This window comes from Arachis hypogaea, chromosome 3 (genome assembly GCF_003086295.3).
Source record: "Arachis hypogaea cultivar Tifrunner chromosome 3, arahy.Tifrunner.gnm2.J5K5, whole genome shotgun sequence".
Taxonomy (NCBI): Eukaryota; Viridiplantae; Streptophyta; class Magnoliopsida; order Fabales; family Fabaceae; genus Arachis; species Arachis hypogaea.
The window spans coordinates 134447391-134466405 of NC_092038.1; the positions used below are offsets into that span (position 1 = coordinate 134447391).

The 19015-nt window shown below is 33.7% G+C and overlaps 2 protein-coding genes and 1 non-coding gene across 3 annotated transcripts; all 3 read left to right on the plus strand.

The window, feature by feature from the left end:
• The first annotated feature begins 319 nt into the window (after positions 1–319).
• On the plus strand, positions 320–7244 carry LOC112734028 (protein NRT1/ PTR FAMILY 4.6). Its single transcript, XM_025783205.3, has 5 exons — positions 320–473; positions 734–845; positions 965–1182; positions 5364–5789; positions 6016–7244. Exons 1-5 carry the CDS (start codon positions 471–473, stop codon positions 7003–7005), a joined length of 1749 nt encoding a protein of 582 aa, XP_025638990.1. The 5' UTR covers positions 320–470; the 3' UTR covers positions 7006–7244.
• A 508-nt stretch (positions 7245–7752) lies between these two features.
• TRNAA-AGC (transfer RNA alanine (anticodon AGC)) lies at positions 7753–7825 on the plus strand. The gene has a single exon. It is a non-coding gene; the product is annotated as a tRNA-Ala (tRNA).
• Positions 7826–7978: 153 nt separating this feature from the next.
• Positions 7979–14527, plus strand: LOC112734027 (uncharacterized). The gene is made up of 11 exons (XM_025783204.3): positions 7979–8204; positions 8832–9128; positions 9479–9556; positions 9669–10231; positions 10980–11609; positions 11772–11926; positions 12417–12625; positions 12719–12852; positions 12981–13312; positions 13397–13500; positions 14021–14527. The coding sequence occupies exons 2-11, from the start codon at positions 8849–8851 to the stop codon at positions 14089–14091; spliced, it is 2556 nt and encodes an 851-aa protein (XP_025638989.1). The 5' UTR covers positions 7979–8204; positions 8832–8848; the 3' UTR covers positions 14092–14527.
• The last annotated feature ends 4488 nt before the right edge of the window (positions 14528–19015 follow it).

Sequence of the window (19015 nt, forward strand, 5' to 3'; positions counted from 1 at the left end):
AAACCAGCCACCTAACTAACTAAAATAATATTCAACCATCTTTTATAGAATAAGAATTATAGTAGTAACTAGTAATTAGCAGTAGGTTAACCAATTTAGTTTAATCTAGTAATTAATTTATTAATTTATTTAAATAAATATAAAAAAATTAAATATCGTTTTGTGTATGCAGCAATTTATTACTATCTAACTATAAATTTTTAAATAAAATTTTTGGTTGAACGAATTAAAAAAATACCATAAAAATCCAAAAAAAATAAATAATAGTGGGCTAGAGGTATTGACCATAATAAATGTAGAAAAGTAATAATATAAGAGTGAGATAGAATCATAGAAATAATGATGCATAGTTTATAGACGATTTTGCCCAAATTGGAGCCTTGATCGTTCCTCCCTGCTTCCCCGCACTCTATAAATCTCCTCTCACACCTTTCCTCCCTCATCAGCTTCTCACACACACTACCATCACCATGGTGGGTTGGATTCCCATCCTCTTCCTTCATCTTCTATATTCATCTTTTTCCCCCTCTCTCTCAAACACTTTCTCCTCTCATCCCATAATTATATAATTATTATAACATTGAAAGAGTTTTAGCAGTTGATTTCAATCATAACAGTTAAAATTACCAAAAAAATCAAATTTTTGATAAACTTAAAACTTTTTCTTTAATATTATTATTATAATAACTAGCGGCTCAACAGATACTAAAACAAGCATATATTATTATTGCAGGAATTGGAAGATCAGCAAGTAAGCAGAAGATGGGAAGGGTATGTGGATTGGAGGAACAAGCCGGCTCTGAGAGGCCGTCATGGTGGCATGCTTGCCGCCTCCTTTGTTCTTGGTCCGTCTCAAATTAAATCTCATAGCTTTTCTTTTTTTTTTTTAAAATAATAATAATATAGTATATAGTATTTTTGGCACTGATTGAGATGGTTATATCATGTGCATATGTATGAAAAGTGGTGGAGGTGATGGAGAACCTGGCGTTTTTGGCAAATGCAAGCAATATTGTTTTGTATATGACCAAGTTCATGCACTTCTCGCTTTCCAAATCCGCTACCAACGTCACCAATTTCATGGGAACGGCCTTCCTCCTCGCCCTCGTCGGAGGATTCTTCTCCGACGCCTTCTTCACCACTTATCACGTCTACCTCGTTAGCGCACTCATCGAATTCCTGGTATCAATTCTTTTTTATTCTTATTCTTTTTATTTCTCACTCTTTTTTTTTTATATATATTAGTAATTTCAATTTTTTTACCTTCATTACCAAGCTAAAATTGATGCTGCCTGCTATACCCTAAATTTTCTCTTTTTAGTGTTCGAATAATAAAAATTTATAATTTTAATTTTGATTTACAAAAGTGTCATGAAAATTATGTGTGTGTATATATATATTCGAATTTTTTAAGGAACAAGGATCCTAGCTCCTTCAAATCCATGATGTGTTTGAACTTTGAAGTAAGGAGAATGAGAGTCAATTTTGTGCAAGTTGCAAACACAAGTTGCAAAGTGGGGTTGCATCAAAACTGTGCAACCAAATCCCCATCATAGAATTGAAACATCAAACAAATCATATATATGCTTTTTTTTTTTTTTTGAAAAGATAATAAATAAAACACAACAAATATATATGTCCTGTCCATCCTCTCCTTTTGATTCTCTACATCACTTTTTGGTGCATTTGGGTGGCTCCCTCCAACTTAGGGTCATAGATATATAAAACCTCATGAAATCCATGAGTGAACGCTCCCACTAACTAATAATAAGATCCTATGGACCAAGTCAAGAATCAGTGTATTTCTTTCTTCTCATTCGCTAGCTTCTTCTCTTCAGCCACCAAATGGGAAAAGAAATAAACCTAACAAAAATAAAAGCCATGTTGTTGATGTAAGGGGTGACTTTAATTTCTCTCTCTTCACATTAGTACAATGTTAGCCTTGGACTTGGATTGTAACTCCCTAAAGAAGTGTGTGTGAGAGCTATTACTAGTGGGGGCCAACATATGCATATATAGTTATATAGTTATATATATATATATATACATATACTATTTTTCACATTTCTTGTGTGGCCACCGTCTAATAACAAAAGAATCAACATGGCTGGTTGGGGACGCCATTACTAATCCTTGCGTAATTGGAGTATATGAGACAACATAATAGTAATGAAATAAAGTAGGCTGAATTTTTCATTTTTTTCCTTTTTAGTTGAATTTTGTTGTGTTGTTTGTTTTAGGAAAAATAGTAGGTATATATATATCCTCAACTGATGAATGCTACATGACAAAAATTTATTATTTTTTATTCATATTTAACTACAAAAATATTTTTATACTAAATTCTAAACTTTAAATTTTTAATAGTATAAAAAGTAAAATATTGACTTAAAATATTAATTAATACTAATAAAAAATATTAACTCCTTGACATTTCTTTTCTCAATTTTCAGTTGCATTTATTCACGAATTAATTTTTATATTTTAAATGATTTTCAATTTTGGTTCTACCAACAAAATAACTGATGAAAAATATTGACGTGTCACAAATGGTGCTAACATGCATGGTATACACTTGGATTTGACAGGGATAGTGTTTGCCAACAATCTTTTTCGGTAATTTGATAGCGTGGAGTTAAATTAAAAATAATTTAAAACATGATAGAACAAATTGAGAAAACTAAAAGGTAAGCGGGAAGATTTAAAAATGAGTAAAATTTAAGGATAAAAAGTGTATTTTAGCTATATATTATTTTATAATATCTTGAATCAATTAATTTGTTTGGATAATAATTTATATAAAAATTTTTTGTTAATAATATGTTCAAAATTAATTAATTTTTTTTTTTTTTACAATTTGCGCCTCTTTTTCGTATAATATTTCTTTCTGTTGGGATTTGAAGAAAAAGTCAGAAAGAGGAATTTATTGGGAAACTAATTCAAGAATTAAAAAATGGATATCAATGTTCAATACTTTAAAAATTAAAAAGCATTCATAACTTCTAATAACTAGCTAGCTAGTAATAATTAAAAATATATGTTATAGTTCTTTTATTCTAATTGAGACGTATATGTTCTTAAATAATTAATAGCCCTTTTTGTTAAGGTTTATATGGCCTTAATAGTTTATTAATATATACTGATTGTATTATTTTTTACCCTCTGTATTTTTTTTGACGAAAATTATAACAATAAAATTTTTGTTATCCATTAAAAAGGAGTTAATTTTGATAATATAAAATATTTTATTATCATTGAATAATTTATTATTATATTAGTATTAAAATATCTAAAGCCCAAAAACAATACTACAATAATGTTAATCAACAGAATGACCAAAAAAAAAAGTCATTGACTAACTAAATTCTAGCACTTCATTTACGGGAATTGTGCTCATTTGCGGAAAATAATTAGTTATGAGTTTTCAAGGTGTTGGTTGCATATAGTTTGAACACAAAAATAGTCAACCATCATTTACACACCAAGAACACCATCATCAATAATTCACTTTCACCACTTAATTATATGAATGAACATAGTTTGATAGAAGCTTCTTTATTCTACACCTTTTTCTTTGTTGAGTTACATCTTACGTGCATAGTATTAATATAAAGAGAGGTGAGAAATAGTTATACGTTATTATCATCATTGAATTGGCATATATAGTTTCCCATTGGTACATATATCACAAGTCAAATACAGATCTCTTTAGCTATAATTTGTGCTGCGCCTAACACTTTAACACGTGTGGTCCCTATCATCATGATCATTATATGATGATATTTTTTAGGAGTATTCATGATTATAAAATTCATATACAATTATCTTTATATAAAATTAATAGTTAAAATTTATTAAATAAAAATTTAATTAAACATATTAAATTATCTAATAATTATTAATTATAAATTTTACACATTTGCATATAAGTCTTCACTATTCATCGTATATAGCTACATGAAATGAAACTCCAGTCTTATTAATGAAACATGATTCTCTGTCAAATCTTCATGAACTTATGGTTTCGCTCTATGGCAGTATGGTAGGTTCAGCTAGCAATTAAATATGGCAATGTTTCGCACATAGTTTTGTCAAAAGAAGTTTTCATGAAACCACGTACGTACTTGATTGCCTTTATAAATTGATACACATTATCATCACCAGTTGCAATCACGAATTTAGACACTATATATATGAGGATATACCTTACTCAAAACGGCAACATACATATACATGTGCATGTATATCATACGTCGCATTTAAAGATTGTGTTAATTGTTAAGACAAATATATAAGTATATAACCCTACTTGAAGAGAAAAAAGTATACAGCCAAAAATATAATTTTGTCCTATTAAGTGAAATTAACGATATGAATTAAATAATGTCATTCTGTCATGTCATGAATTATGTTACAAATTAATGTATTTATTCATGAGTCTTTTTAGGTTTCTTAAAGCATTTTTTTAATAATAAATGTTACTCAACTAATTTCATATTTTGTGTTATTGTTTTTTATTCTATTCATTTGAATATGTCTACTGATTCAATGAATTATTATTCCATGCAATATAGCTGATAAACGATAATATAGACAAGTATATTCTATCAGCCTCTTATTATTAAAGTCTATAATTTTACTAATCAACGGTATATCGGAATCTAAGTAGTCCTTGTCTGTACTACAGTCCAGGGGATTTAGCTGGGGATCAATTAACACGTGGATTTGGGACCCTCCTTTTGTGATATCGTGTTAATTAATTATCCACTGAACCTGACCTTTCATAAAATAGTACCATAATTTTGATATTTTGGCAACGTTGTTATTAGGTATGTATGTTAGTAGAGACAAGGGTTCTCAATTCTCATTATGTGATTTGATCACTCCTTGGGCTAACTTTCATTTCTTGACCTAACGTGGTGGGAACTAAGAGTAAGAAAAAAAGGCATGTGTCACTAATGTTATTAAGACAGAAAAACATCTATTTTAATTGGTTTGTAGTGGTACCAGCCACTAGATATTTTAATTTGTTTTGTTGCAGTTTTTAGAGTTCCCTACCAAATATAGAGAAATGCTTTTGTTTTTTCCCCTTATTAGAAAAACGTTAAGAACAGGACTTCAGGTAGATGTGTTTTAAAGCTAAAGTTATTTTCTTAATTACTTGAATGGTAAGTAAGCTTATCTCAAGTAGAAAAAAGTCTACACTAGCAGATGCAACTATAGTTTTTCTATTTGACTTAATCAATTTTTTAATAATAAGATTCAAGTTTTGATGATAAAGATAACAACTTACTTTTTCCTATAATCATTCTCTCCAATCATTGTGACAATTTGTAGAATAAAGGATTTTGGAATTTATGCAGGGACTGGTTGTGCTCACCATACAAGCTCGAGTGCCGTCACTACAGCCATGCGGCGGCGCCACCCCATGTGAGGAAGTTACCGGGGCAAAAGCAGCAATGTTCTTTGTTGGACTCTACCTAGTGGCACTTGGTGTTGGAGGGATAAAAGGGTCATTGCCAGCACATGGGGCTGAGCAATTTGATGAGAGTACCCCATCTGGGAGGAAGCAGAGATCAACCTTCTTCAACTACTTTGTGTTCTGTTTATCATGTGGGGCCCTTGTGGCAGTTACTTTTGTAGTGTGGGTTGAGGACAACAAAGGTTGGAAATGGGGGTTTGGAATATCTACCATAACCATTTTTCTGTCTATCCCTGTCTTCTTGTCTGGTTCTCCTACTTATAGGAACAAGATCCCTCTTGGAAGTCCTCTTACTACCATTTTGAAGGTAATCAATCATATAAGCATCATAGAAATGGACAATGTCTTAGGCATCATCATGTGATTGAATAGTATATTAACAGAATTAAAACAAAATATAGAATCGGTAAAGAAAAAAAATGTGAGTATGTTTTAATATACTAGTCCTATAATGTCCCATATTAATGTTCTATATTGACATTCAATGAAGAGGTATTCTATAAATTTCTAACTCTAATCTTTGATTTGAGCAGGTTTTGATTGCCGCCTCAGTTAGTAGCTGCATCCTCAAGGATTCAAGCAATGCTATTGTGAACATGGCTTCAAGTCCTTCAAATCCACTCCCAGGGAATAACATTGAACACGAAGATGCTGCAAAAGCAAGCAACAAGGAAACTGAGGATGAAGCCACATCAAACACACTCAAATTCCTCAACAGTGCAGCTCAGAACAAAGCAATCCACTCATCAATCCAATGCACAGTGCAGCAAGTAGAAGATGTCAAAATAGTACTCAAAATGCTTCCAATATTTGCATGCACCATTATGCTTAATTGCTGCCTTGCTCAGCTAAACACATTCTCCATTGAGCAAGCTTCGACGATGAACACAAAGCTTGGTTCCCTAAATATTCCTCCGGCATCATTACCGGTTTTCCCAGTGATCTTTATCATGATCCTAGCACCAATTTATGACCACATAATAATCCCATTTGCAAGGAAAGCTACCAAGACAGAGATGGGAGTAACACACCTCCAAAGAGTAGGAATTGGATTAGTACTCTCCATAATTGCAATGGCAGTGGCAGCAATTGTTGAAGTGAAAAGGAAAAATGTGGCAACAAATTCAGGCCTAACAGATGATGCAACAAAGCGATTACCAATAACATTCTTTTGGATTGCATTTCAGTACTTATTCCTTGGTTCTGCAGATCTTTTCACCTTGGCGGGTTTATTGGAATTCTTCTTCACAGAAGCACCAATTAAGATGAGATCATTGGCCACATCACTATCTTGGGCATCTTTGGCTATGGGGTACTACTTGAGTTCAGTGATCGTTTCAATAGTTAATGGTATCACTGGTAGCTCATCACATAAACCATGGCTTTCTGGGGCAAACCTTAATCACTATCATCTAGAGAGGTTCTATTGGCTTATGTGTGTGCTGAGTGGGTTGAACTTCCTTCATTTCCTGTTTTGGGCTATTAAGTACAAGTACAGAGGGAGAGGGATTTCTAGTGAATGAAAAATAACAAATGGGGACTTTTCACAAATGGTTAATGTGCATTTTTCAATGCCATGAATCAAAGTGAAAACTGTGAAGCCATTCTAGGCTGTAATTGTATATACAAGTAATATATCTTAAAATATAATAGAGGGGAGAGGAATGAGGAAAGGAATCAAATGGATGTATTACATCACGTAATGTAATCAACATGTCCCTTGAATTATGAATAGTGCGAGAGCAAATGATTCACATGCGAATGTTCTTTCGTATTGAAGCGAAGTTAGGCCCATGCCTAACCATTTCAAAACGGCAAAAGGTAACTGAAGATATTTATCGTTGCAAAATAACCAAACCTTCTACGCCAGGGTAACACGTTCATGTTACATATAATGTGTTGGCAATACACTTTAGTGACCAAGAGCATGATTAGGATAGAAATAAATGTGATGTCTTAAATTGATTGAATTAAGATTAGTGACCGTATTTGATGGTAGATATAGATAAAAAAATAAATACAACATGAATTGATTGAATATTGTTCGCTGTTTGGTGTTGAAAATGAAAAGAAAAAAAAAGTAGTTCAACGAGGCAAAAAAAAAAAGTTGAAATCAATCCGAATAGTGCATTAAAATTAAATTATAAAAAATAATATTTTAATATTTTTGTTTTCTGTCTCTCGACTAGAAGTCAAAAAACTCAAAATTGTAAATAAAAAAGTACTTACTAAACAATTTATAGTAAAAAATATATTACCCTATCAAATCCGGGGATGTAGCTCAGATGGTAGAGCGCTCGCTTAGCATGCGAGAGGTACGGGGATCGATACCCCGCATCTCCAATTTTACATTTTTCATTTTTTCCCGTTTCGAATGTTTTTTTTTGTTATAAAACTTTTCATCGAGGTCCAGCCCAAACCATGACTGGCCCAGAAGTTTTCGGCCTGTCAACGAAGGAGACACACAGAAAGAGCCACGAAACGCTGCGTTCCAGTGCATTGAGGTTTAAGGAAAATTCTTTTGCACTGTGCCGTTTTACACCTCACCAGAAAATTCAGATCGAGATTTACGACAGAGTTAAGAGAGAGAAAGGGAGAGAATAGAGATAGAGAGAGAGAAAGAGCGAGAGAGCTTTCAGTAGATCGCTCTCTCCGATTGTACTCTGAAGCCGCAACTGCAACTGCAACTGTGATCGATCACTCACTCCTCTTCTGTTTGAAGGTAACTAACTCATTCTCTTCCTCCAACCTCAGATCCTTCCCATTTCCTTCACTTCTTACTCACTTAATTTCAATTTTCACGATCGCTGATTCATTTTGTTTCCATTTTTCTTCGTTTATGTTAAATTTGTCGCCGCTTACTTCAGCTGACGTATATATCTTTCATTTATGTCGTTGTTTTCGTTAGAATTTGGCATCGTCCAACCAAACAGTGTCTTCTCTTACCTTGCTTATTATGTGCTTCTATTACTAATTTTTCACCGTAGTTTAATTCAGTTTCTTTTCATTTGATTGAATTATTAGCTTTTATAGCATTATTGAAAGTCGCTACTAGTAGCTAATGAGTGAACTCAAAGGGAAAATTTATATTTATTTGATTAATTCACAATGCTACTAAGGATCAATATCTGGTGTTTACGTTTAGGATGATCTTTTGATGTGGAAATTCAGCATTCTGATAATAGAAGTACAATTCAGGGAAGTTTTTAGTTGCCACGAACCAAGGAAAAACCCTTGCTAGACATGGTGCATTGTATATTTATGTGCAAAATCTGGAGATGATTATAATGTCAAGTTATATGTCGGTTTTGGATTTGTCCTTATCAACATTAGTATTTTAAATTTGCAGATAAAGTTGGTGGCACCATGAATTTCTTGATGCGGTCTACTTCACATGTGCATGTGGAGCGGACACCAATTCCAGAGTCGCCTCAGGCGGATACTCCCCAGACTACTTCTGGGACTTCTTCGGAGACTCTTGATTCTGAGGATCCATATTCACGGTTGTCCACAATTGAAGAGTTTGATGGAGAGATTGATGGTGAAAATGGCAATGTGTCTGGTAACGGTTCAAGAAAGGACATGCCAATTCTAGCTAAGCACGTGGATGTTTCTGAAGAAGAAGGATGGATTGCCATTCCATGCAGTATGTCTCCAACAGCAATACTCTTTTACTTCTTGATCTTAAATTAGCAACTGAGGTTTGAACATGGTTACAGTTTCTTGATCCAGATCCAAGCTTAGCAATCGTGTTGAGTACCATTCTATAGTGTGTTAGTTTTGTTGGCTATATAGACATGCTCATAACATACATATGAAATTAATAAAACTATAACTGCAGCTGGATTAGTATATTAAATTTAAAGTGGTAGAATTAATTGAACATTTTATTTTAGCTTCCACAATATGTGATGTTATGGCCATTTGTAATATAATATGGCCAATTCTCAATTATTTCTTTTTATTTATTTATTTATTTATTATGTCTTTTTGTAGAGGAACTTCCTAAAAGCTGGAATGACGTGTCGGATATACAGTCCCTGCACTCTCTTGATCGTTCATTTCTTTTTCCTGGTAGGATATGTTCATTCTATATATTCATGAATCTCAGTTTTGGTTTCATGTGTGATTCAGTTTGCTGGACTCGTGGAAAGTTGACTGACCTTACTTTCTACTTGTAATTCAGGGGAGCAAGTTCAAATCGTGGCATGTTTGTCTGCATGTAAGCATGATACAGAGATTATCACTCCATTTAAAGTTGCTGCAATGATGAGTAAGAATGGCATAGGTCACAGCCCCGAGAAACAAAATGGAAACATTGAGGACAGAAGTAATTCAGGATCTGGAGAAGGGCAAATCAGTTCCAGTAGTCAAGAGCAGAAAGAGGAAAGCCTGTCGAAACCAAAGGCTGATCACCCGGCAGATGTTTCTGCTGGTGAATCCCTTTTAAGGATGGAGGTTCACAAAAGGCAAACTGCATTGTTGTTGCAAAGATTTGAGAATTCTCACTTCTTTGTAAGGATATCGGAGTATGATGAACCATTATGGTCCAAACGAAGTTCATCAGAAAAGTCCAGCTCCTCTGAATTCGATGATCTGAAGGCCTCAACAATTGGAGTTAGAGAGACTGCAAAAGACTCGTCTTCTATTAGTGCTATTATTGATAGAGGAAATTTTGATGCAAATATTTCTGGTGGTGTGGCAAGAAATTCTGTCAAGTGTTTTGCTCTCCCTAACGGAGACATAGTGGTATGTGCCATAAAACTTCAGAAATTATCGTCATGAATTTTTCTTGATTTAGATTTAGCAATAACAGACATGGATTTCTTCTTTTTCCCAAATAAGTGTGGGACTTTGTCTTATAGTTCACTCCCCCCCCCCCCCCCTCTCCCCCGATCACTAATTTGTCATCTGCACTCTATACAACTTGGCAATCTTGTTGTTACAATATACAATCATTAAGACATATACTATGTGTTGTTCGGCTTGTTGAAAGCCACAATCATAGTTTGGAGAAAAGTTTTTTTACTTCTATGCCCAAACAATTTGGTTTGGGATTCAAATACACTTTTTTTTTTGGTTTTAGTCTATGAATAGCTTTTTAAGGAAATGAGATATGGCATTGAATTTGTTTGCTCATTCTGTTTGTAAAACTTATGAAGAGTTTTAACTTTTAATACAAATGTATTAGTGTTTCTATACAACAACAACAACAACAACAACAACAAAGCTTTATCCCACTATGTGGGGTCGGCTACATGGATCATGACATGGTATTAGTGTTACTGTATTTGAATAAAATTGTGCTGAGGCATTGTATGCTAATGAAGCAAAGAAACTGACACAGAAACATATCCAGTTGATCAGAAAATGCTTCCTTGCAACCTAATATTATATTTTTAGCATTCAATACCAAAAATTTCCCTAATTATGCATGGGCACCCCCATTGACTTAGATTACTGATCTGATTCTATTTTCCTGTTTGGAAGGATCCAGGTTCTTTTACAGGTGAATGTGGGTGTTAATTTTCTTAGAGACCCTTGTATAGAAATCCTTCAATATGAAAAGTACCAGGATAATGTATTGTCTCCACAGAACCAGGGCAGTTCAGTTAACATGAGTCAGGATCAGTGTGGTGAACTATTGATGTGGTTACTTCCATTAGATAACACTCTCTCCTCCCCTTCTCGACCATTATCTCCTACTAAGTTACCTTCAAGTACAGGAACTGGAAGCGCTTCTCACAGACACCATTATTCTGCTTCCGCTGGGTCTCAGTCATTCTTTGCCCATTTCAGAAGTTACTCCATGTCATCATTACCCCAAAATACTAGTATTCCACCTGTTGCTCCTGTTAAGGCAGCTAGTTCTAAGCCAGCCTTTGACATGGAGGATTGGGATCAGATCTCATTTCAGAAGTTAAGGAGAAAAAATGATGTTGAAGAACTTTTATCTTTTCGAGGAGTCTCATTAGAGCGAGAAAGATTTTCTGTTTGCTGTGGATTAGAAGGTATTTATACGCCCGGAAGAAGGTGGAGAAGGAAACTTGAAATAATACAACCTGTGGAGATTCATTCTTTTGCTGCCGACTGCAATACAGATGATCTTTTGTGCGTTCAGATAAAGGTTCGAACTGTCGTGTCAATGGACCAAATTTTTTGGAATCTCTCTCTCTCTCTCTCTCTCTCTCTCTCTCTCTCTCTCTAATGAACGTTGCCATACTTTGTAGTACTGCAAATTGAGTTTGGTTTTTCTATTTTTTGGTATTAATTTTAAGTTCTTCTGCAGAATGTTGCTCCAGCTGATGCTCCAGATATTGTGATATTTATAGATGCCATAACAATTGTTTTTGATGAGGCTACCAAAAGTGGACTACCATCATCATTACCAATTTCATGTATTGAAGCTGGACATGATCATTCTTTACCAAATTTAGCCCTCAGGTTGTTGTTCATATTGCATGTCTTGATGTTTCTATTGGTGGTAATCTGATCTCACACTGCATATTGCTGTTTGAATATGCTTGTGCTCGAGAATCACTACCCTGGTAAAGAGTGGGAATTGATTAATTGTGATGGCGTGCAAACTATATTATATCTTTGGATTCAACATTAGTCAAGGAAGCAAAATCATTGACATGCAAGGCCCTAAACTTTGTACCAGAAAGGGATGAAATTTTCTTTAGTTCCATATAATAATACTGCTTAAATAATCACTAGCACACCCCACCACCACCTCCACCATAATAAAAATTCTCATCAGTTAATTTCTGTCACTGTCTATTAGCTGATAATGCCATGGGACTATGCATGCCTTATTATTACATGGTAATAATGAAGGGAAGAGAGTAAACATGGTTGGTGACTTTCAGAGTTTGGTTGATGTAGGTAGCTCTAATCTTCAATAATTCTTATTAGGAATCTTTAATTACAGGAGAGGGGAAGAGCATTCTTTTATTCTTAAACCTGCAACTTGGAAGAATCTTAAGATGCAGGATGAAACAAATTCTCAATTGTCAAAGTCACATTCTGGAAACTCGGCATCATCATTAAATTCTTCACCTCAGAGTCTTGACCGAAGGAAGGCTGCTTTGAATGATGATCAATATGCAATTGTGGTATCATGTCGATGTAATTATACAGGTACATCTTTTACCTACGGTTTGTTGTCATGTTTTTTAATGAATAGTAAGATGTTAAGCAGTTGTTTTTGTTATGGTTTTGTGCTTAATACAGCTTCACAATTATTCTTCAAGCAACCAACCAGTTGGCGACCACGTACATCAAGGGATATACTGATCTCTGTTGCATCTGAGATGTCAGGAGAGTCTCCTGGACCTTATGCAAGAAATTCCCCACTTCCTGTGCAGGTCAACATATGTTTTTAACTATAGATTGTCTTAATTTGGGGCTGTACATTGGAGCCTATATTTATTTTGCTTTTATATTTTCCTAGTGATGCTACAATTGAATTTACCTAATTGCCTTTTATCATCAGGTCTTGACTCTTCAAGCTTCAAATTTTACATCTGAAGATTTAACTTTGACGGTGCTTGCTCCAGCCTCATTTACTTCACCACCTTCAGTGGTCTCACTGAATTCACCCACTAGTTCAATGAGTCCATTTGTTGGTTTTACTGAGTTTCTGGGAAGGGTGAATGTTGAAAGGCATACTAGTGTTACCCAAGGACAGAGCTTCAGTCCTCTTGTAAAAGAAAATGAGAAACAAAGCAATCATGGTGCACCTCAGTCATCTTCAATGAATGATGTCATTCCTAGTTCTGGTCTGAGTTGTACACATTTATGGCTGCAGAGTAGAGTTCCACTTGGGTAATAAACCAGGCCTCTTTGTTAATTCTGTGAACTCCTTAAAATTAAAGCTGATTTATTTTACAATGTGTTTGGCTGCATCAGTTGTGTACCGTCTCAATCCACAGCAACTATTAAGCTTGAGCTACTTCCATTGACTGATGGCATAATCACGCTTGACTCATTGCAAATTAATGTCAAAGAAAAAGGTATGGATAACCAAACTTTTGGATGGTGCTTTTTCTCTCTTAACTGCATGCTTTGTGCTCTACCTAAAGAAATATTAGGTCAATACTTGTTTATGAGACAATGGAACAATGAATCGGTGCCTAAAATTCTGTTTTCTTCTCTGCTTGACGTATGGTTATTTTGAAGAATCACACACGGTTATGGGTGTAGCAAAAAGAGTTGGAATTTTACAGACAGCAGTTTTTAGTCGAGATGTTACAGCCTTGTTTTGCCTTCACCTAGCTTTGGCAAACCTTCCCCCCCATGTGCTCATTTGGTGTCATTTTATTCTAGGTCATTTATGTACCAATTGATCACTGTTTCTATTTGTCTGAGAATCATAAGCACTTTTACTACCGGGTATGGTTTGTTTTGTGCATTCGGCGTCATTCCTGAGTGGGATAAAGTTTTAAAGCGATGCAAATAGTGGCAATCATGATTCTGCTTATGCATCTATGATATTGCTCAAGTTCTTATAGGCTCACATTGTAATCTCCACAGGTGTTGCCTATATCCCTGAGCACTCACTGAAGATAAATGCAACTTCCAGCATTTCCAAGGGCATTATTTAAGAGAGGCTTACGGTTGGTTGAATATCATTGTACAATTTATTGAGTACCTTTGCAGTAAATAGAGATGGTTGCTTACCCGGATTTCAGAATTGCTCTGCCCACACACAGTCGTGGCACCAAGGTATCGTTGGATAGGGTAGCAGTGTGGTTATTGGCATGTCCATTTGTTTCAGAAATAGAGCTTCACTTTTTATTGTATTTTAAAACCACGAGCTTAACATAGATTATTGTTACATACCCCTTTACGGGGAAGAATGTAATCTTTATAGATAAATCTATTTTTTTGTGAAGATGTACGTATTTGGTCTTTTGAGAGTTGAAAGCAATGAGCAGTGAGTGTGTTTCAATTGGTCTTCAGTGAGAGCCTTGTACCCATGAATTGCTTCCTACTCTTTTTAGCCATTTAATGTACATTATTGACGTGATTACATTTGCATCCGAGTTTTTCAAAGTCGCAGATAAGGGGAATGGGTTATGTGAAAAGTGTGGCTCTAGTCTCAGATATTTATGAAACACCCAAAATTAATTTCTTAATGGCCCTTTTTCTTTTGCTTTCTTACCCCAAACCATACCCTTAGAATTGGTTAAATTGAAGTTATGAGTTTGTACTTTCAATTCTAATGACTTTGGTTGGAAGCTGGCAGTCTGGCACCGAGGGAAAATAAATCAGATATCCTTATTTAATATTTACTCCTGATCCCCGCCCGCATATATCATTTCGTCTGATCAGGCATTTAAGAAATAAAATTTCCAAATATACCAAGAATTAAATAGTCAAAGATGGGCTGCAGTGTGGGTTCAACTCATCTACGTAGGGGTGTTCATGGATCGGATCCAATCCGCATATCTGCGGTATTTATCTGAATCCGATCCGAAAATTGCGGATATGGATCCGATCCGCAAGGCTTTCGGATCGGATCGGATCCACACACTAATCGGATCGGATTGCGGATTTTGTGTTGATATCCGCGTATCCGCAAAAATAAAGAAATAAATAAGTAAAATATTCTTTTTATGTTTTATTTTAACTAATAATTATCATATATGTTAAATTATTTTAATTTATTATTCAAAAAAAGTATGTTTAATATTATTTTAAGAGTAAACATATTTAAAAGAATAGAAAAAATAAATTTTATTGATATTTTTTTAATAAAAATAAGCTTTTAAAAATATTTTTGTGTTTTGTGGATATATCTGATATCCGATCCGATCCGATCTGCACAGGATCGGATCCAACCTTAAAAACTGCGGATATTGGATCCGATCCGATCCGATGATTTTAGTGCGGATCGGATCGAAATTTTGGCCATATCCGATTCGATCCGATCCGCGGACACCCCTACATCTATAGACAACATATATAAAGGAAGATATGGTATAAATTATTAAGACAATAATTTGTATCTCATGTCAATAAGATAAAAAAAAAAAAAAAAAATACTGTTAGCATCAAACTACTGCTCCCTAACTGAATGATTAATTTATTTATAAGTAGTGAGATCTGAGAAATGAGGGAAGTGAATGGTTATGGCGCAAGTGCTTGTCCTTAAAGTCAAGGGCAATCCCTTGTATCCGCAAGTAGTCTATTAATCAAACTTTGTTGTCAGCTGTCACATGTGTTCCCTTTTTACTCGTTCCTCCCGTCATATGTATGCATGCCAGTTACTACCTACGACCTTAGCTTTTAGGTGTTAAAATATGATTGAAGAAAAAAAAGGTTATGAATTAGGGGTGTTTATAGTTAGCATACATGTTTATTTGAATTCGATAAAAAAATTGTGAACATTTTGTTAAAATATGATTGAAGAAAAAAAAAAGGTTATGAAGTAGGGGTGTTTATAGTTGGCATACATGTTTATTTGAATTCGATAAAAAAATTGTGAACATTTTATAAAATATAAGTTATTTTAAAGTGCTACATCTTTTCATAAAATTGTGACTTATTTAAAAGTTATCTCTGTCAAAAGGTTGTAACTATTTGAAAAATTATATCTATTAAAAGGTTGTAACTATTTGAAAAGTTGTATCTATTGAATACGTAGCTGCATGTTGTATGTACTTCGTACCTATAAATTTTTCTCATTTCATTATTACTGAACAATTCATCTCAACACTTCCTTTAAGCGCAAAAGAAAGAATTTTTCTCATTTCATTATTGCTGAACAATCCATCTCAACACTTTCTTTAAGCGCAAAAGAAAGAATAGAGAATATTATTCTGTAAATTATCATTTAGTGTAAGGCTTGACTGTGTGAGTGCATAAACAAGTCAAGTGTTCTTCATTGTATCCTAAAGAAAATTCGCCAGTAACCCATTTTGCATACCATTGTACATTGGTGGGGGCGAATTAAACCTAAAGGAAAGTGTGTAACACACGACATGAAGAATTGCACTATTTAATTCACTACCCTTCTCTCATAACTCACAATTTTTAGGCTTAATTATTCCCTAATAAAACAAAAATGGCCACTGCATCAATTAAGGAGATAACGTCGAATTTTATCATGTTAAAAAGATTTTATGGTGGAATTTTTATACGATGGTAAAAAAAGATGCACTTCCTTCTCACAACACTAAAAGTGGCATATATTCTTACCATACCAACACCACCAGAAGTTGAAGGGGAGGCCATTGCAGAAACACGAGGCAGGCAAAAATGGGACAACGATGACTATATATGCACCGAGCACATACTCAATGGCATGGCTGATGCACTGTTTGATGTCTACTAAAATGTTGGGAGCGCAAAAGAACTATGGGACAAATTAGAGGCAAAATATATGGCCGAGGACGCAACAAGTAAGAAATTTCTTGTCACTCACTTTACTAATTATAAGATGGTTGATGGTAGATCTGTCATGAAACAACTGCATAAAATTGAGCGTATTTTAAATAATTTTAAGCAACATAACATGCACATGGATGATACCATCATTTTATCTTCAATTATTGACAAACTCCCTCCATCATGGAAAGAATTCAAAAGAACTATGAAACCATAGAAAAGATGATGTTTCTCTTGAGCAATTAAGTAATTACCTTCGTCTTGAAGAAGAGTATCGTAAACAAGACGATACTAAAGAGCAAAGTACTCTTGCTAATCTTCACATAATGGAAGATGGAAAATCCAACCAACCCAACAAGAAGAGATATCGAGATTTTAATAAATTTCAAGGTAACAATGGTGATATAAGAAAGAATAAAAAGAAAGAAAATTGTTTTCATTGTGAAAAACTAGGACATTTTAAGAAAGAATGTCGTTTCTCAAAAAAGAAGAAAGAAAAGAACGACACAGCAATAAAAGATAATCTTATTGCTGTTATTTATGAGATCAACATAATTGAAGACATTGGATCATGGTGGATAGATTCTGGTGCAACTCGACATGTATGCAAGAATAGAGATTTTTTCAAGACATTCAAAGAAGAGAATAAGACTATTCTGTACATGAAAAATGTATTAATTGTTCACGTAATAGACAAAAGAACGGTGGAACTTGAATTCACTTCTAAAAGAGTACTGACTCTTACTGATGTATATTATATACCTGAAGTCAGAAAAAATTTAATTTCTGTCACTCTACTTAACAAATATGGATTTAAGTCTGTATTTGAAGGAGACAAATTTATTTTGTTTAAGGGTGAAGTGTTTGTGGGTAAAGGATATTTATGTGAGAATATGTTTAAATTGAATATTGTACATAATAATAATAATAATAATAATAATAATAATAATAATAATAATAATAATAATAATAATAATAATGTTTCTGTTTATATTGTTGAGTCCTTTAATTTATGGCATAATCGCTTAGGACATGTTAATTTTCATAAATTAAATGATATGATAAAATATGATCTTATTCTAAAACCAATTAAAAATTTAGATGTATGCATAACTTGTATGTTAACCAAAATAACAAGATTTTCTTTTCAAAGAGTACAAAGAAATTCAAAGTTATTAGAATTAATACATTCTGATGTATGTGATTTGCATAGTTCGCCTATTATAGGTGGAAAGAAATATTTTATAACTTTTATTGATGATTTTAGTAGATATTGTTATATATATTTGATGCATTCTAAAGATGAAGTCTTGGATAAATTTAAGATTTTTAAAACCAAAGTTGAATTACAACATGAAACCTTTATTAAGTGTTTAAGGTCTGACTGTGGAGGAGAATATTATAATCCTAGTTATTTTGAGTCCACTGGTATTATTCATCAAACCACTGCACCACATTCTCCACAATAGAATAGTATTACTGAAAGAAAAAATAGGGTGTTGGAAGAAATGGTTAATGCTATGTTATCTTATTCTAGTCTAGCAAAAGGTTATTGAGGTGAAGCTATATTAACTGCTTGTTATATTTTAAATAGAATTCCTAATAAAAGGAATAAAATAACTCCATATGAACTTTGGAAGAATAAAAAAGCCTAATCTTAAATATCTTAAAGTTTGGGGCTGTAGAACAATAATAAAAGTTCCTGAACCTAAAAGAAAGAAATTAGGAGAAAGAGGTATAGAATGTATTTTCTTAGGATATGCTGAGAACAACAAAACTTATAGGTTTGTAGTTATTGAATCTAATGAATCATACTCTGCTAATATAGTTATTGAATCAAGAGATGCAATTTTCTTAGAGGATAGATTTAATTCAACTCCAATACCTAAAAGTAAAATTCACTTAGAAATAGAAGAAAATGTAGAAAATAAGCCCGTTGAAAATATTGAACCTAGAAAAAGTAAAAGAATAAGAAAAGCAAAGACTTATGGATTAGATTTCTTTATGTTCCTTGTGAAAGGGACAGGAGAATCAATAGATAGCATTGCACCTATATACCTTCTTATGGAAGGTGATCCTGAGACCTATGAAGAGGTTATAAGGTCTCGAGATTCAGATTTTTGGAAAGAAACAATA

Bases quoted from the DNA above. Each gene is read 5' to 3' on its own strand.
- LOC112734028 (XM_025783205.3), top strand. The intron at 846-964 runs GTCCGTCTCAAA...ATGTATGAAAAG, and splicing joins TGCCGCCTCCTTTGTTCTTG to TGGTGGAGGTGATGGAGAAC. The intron at 5,790-6,015 runs GTAATCAATCAT...TGATTTGAGCAG, and splicing joins CTCTTACTACCATTTTGAAG to GTTTTGATTGCCGCCTCAGT.
- LOC112734027 (XM_025783204.3), top strand. From the start codon at position 8,849: ATGAATTTCTTGATGCGGTCTACTTCACATGTGCATGTGGAGCGGACA. The intron at 12,626-12,718 runs GTACATCTTTTA...TGCTTAATACAG, and splicing joins ATGTCGATGTAATTATACAG to CTTCACAATTATTCTTCAAG. The intron at 12,853-12,980 runs GTCAACATATGT...TTTTATCATCAG, and splicing joins ATTCCCCACTTCCTGTGCAG to GTCTTGACTCTTCAAGCTTC.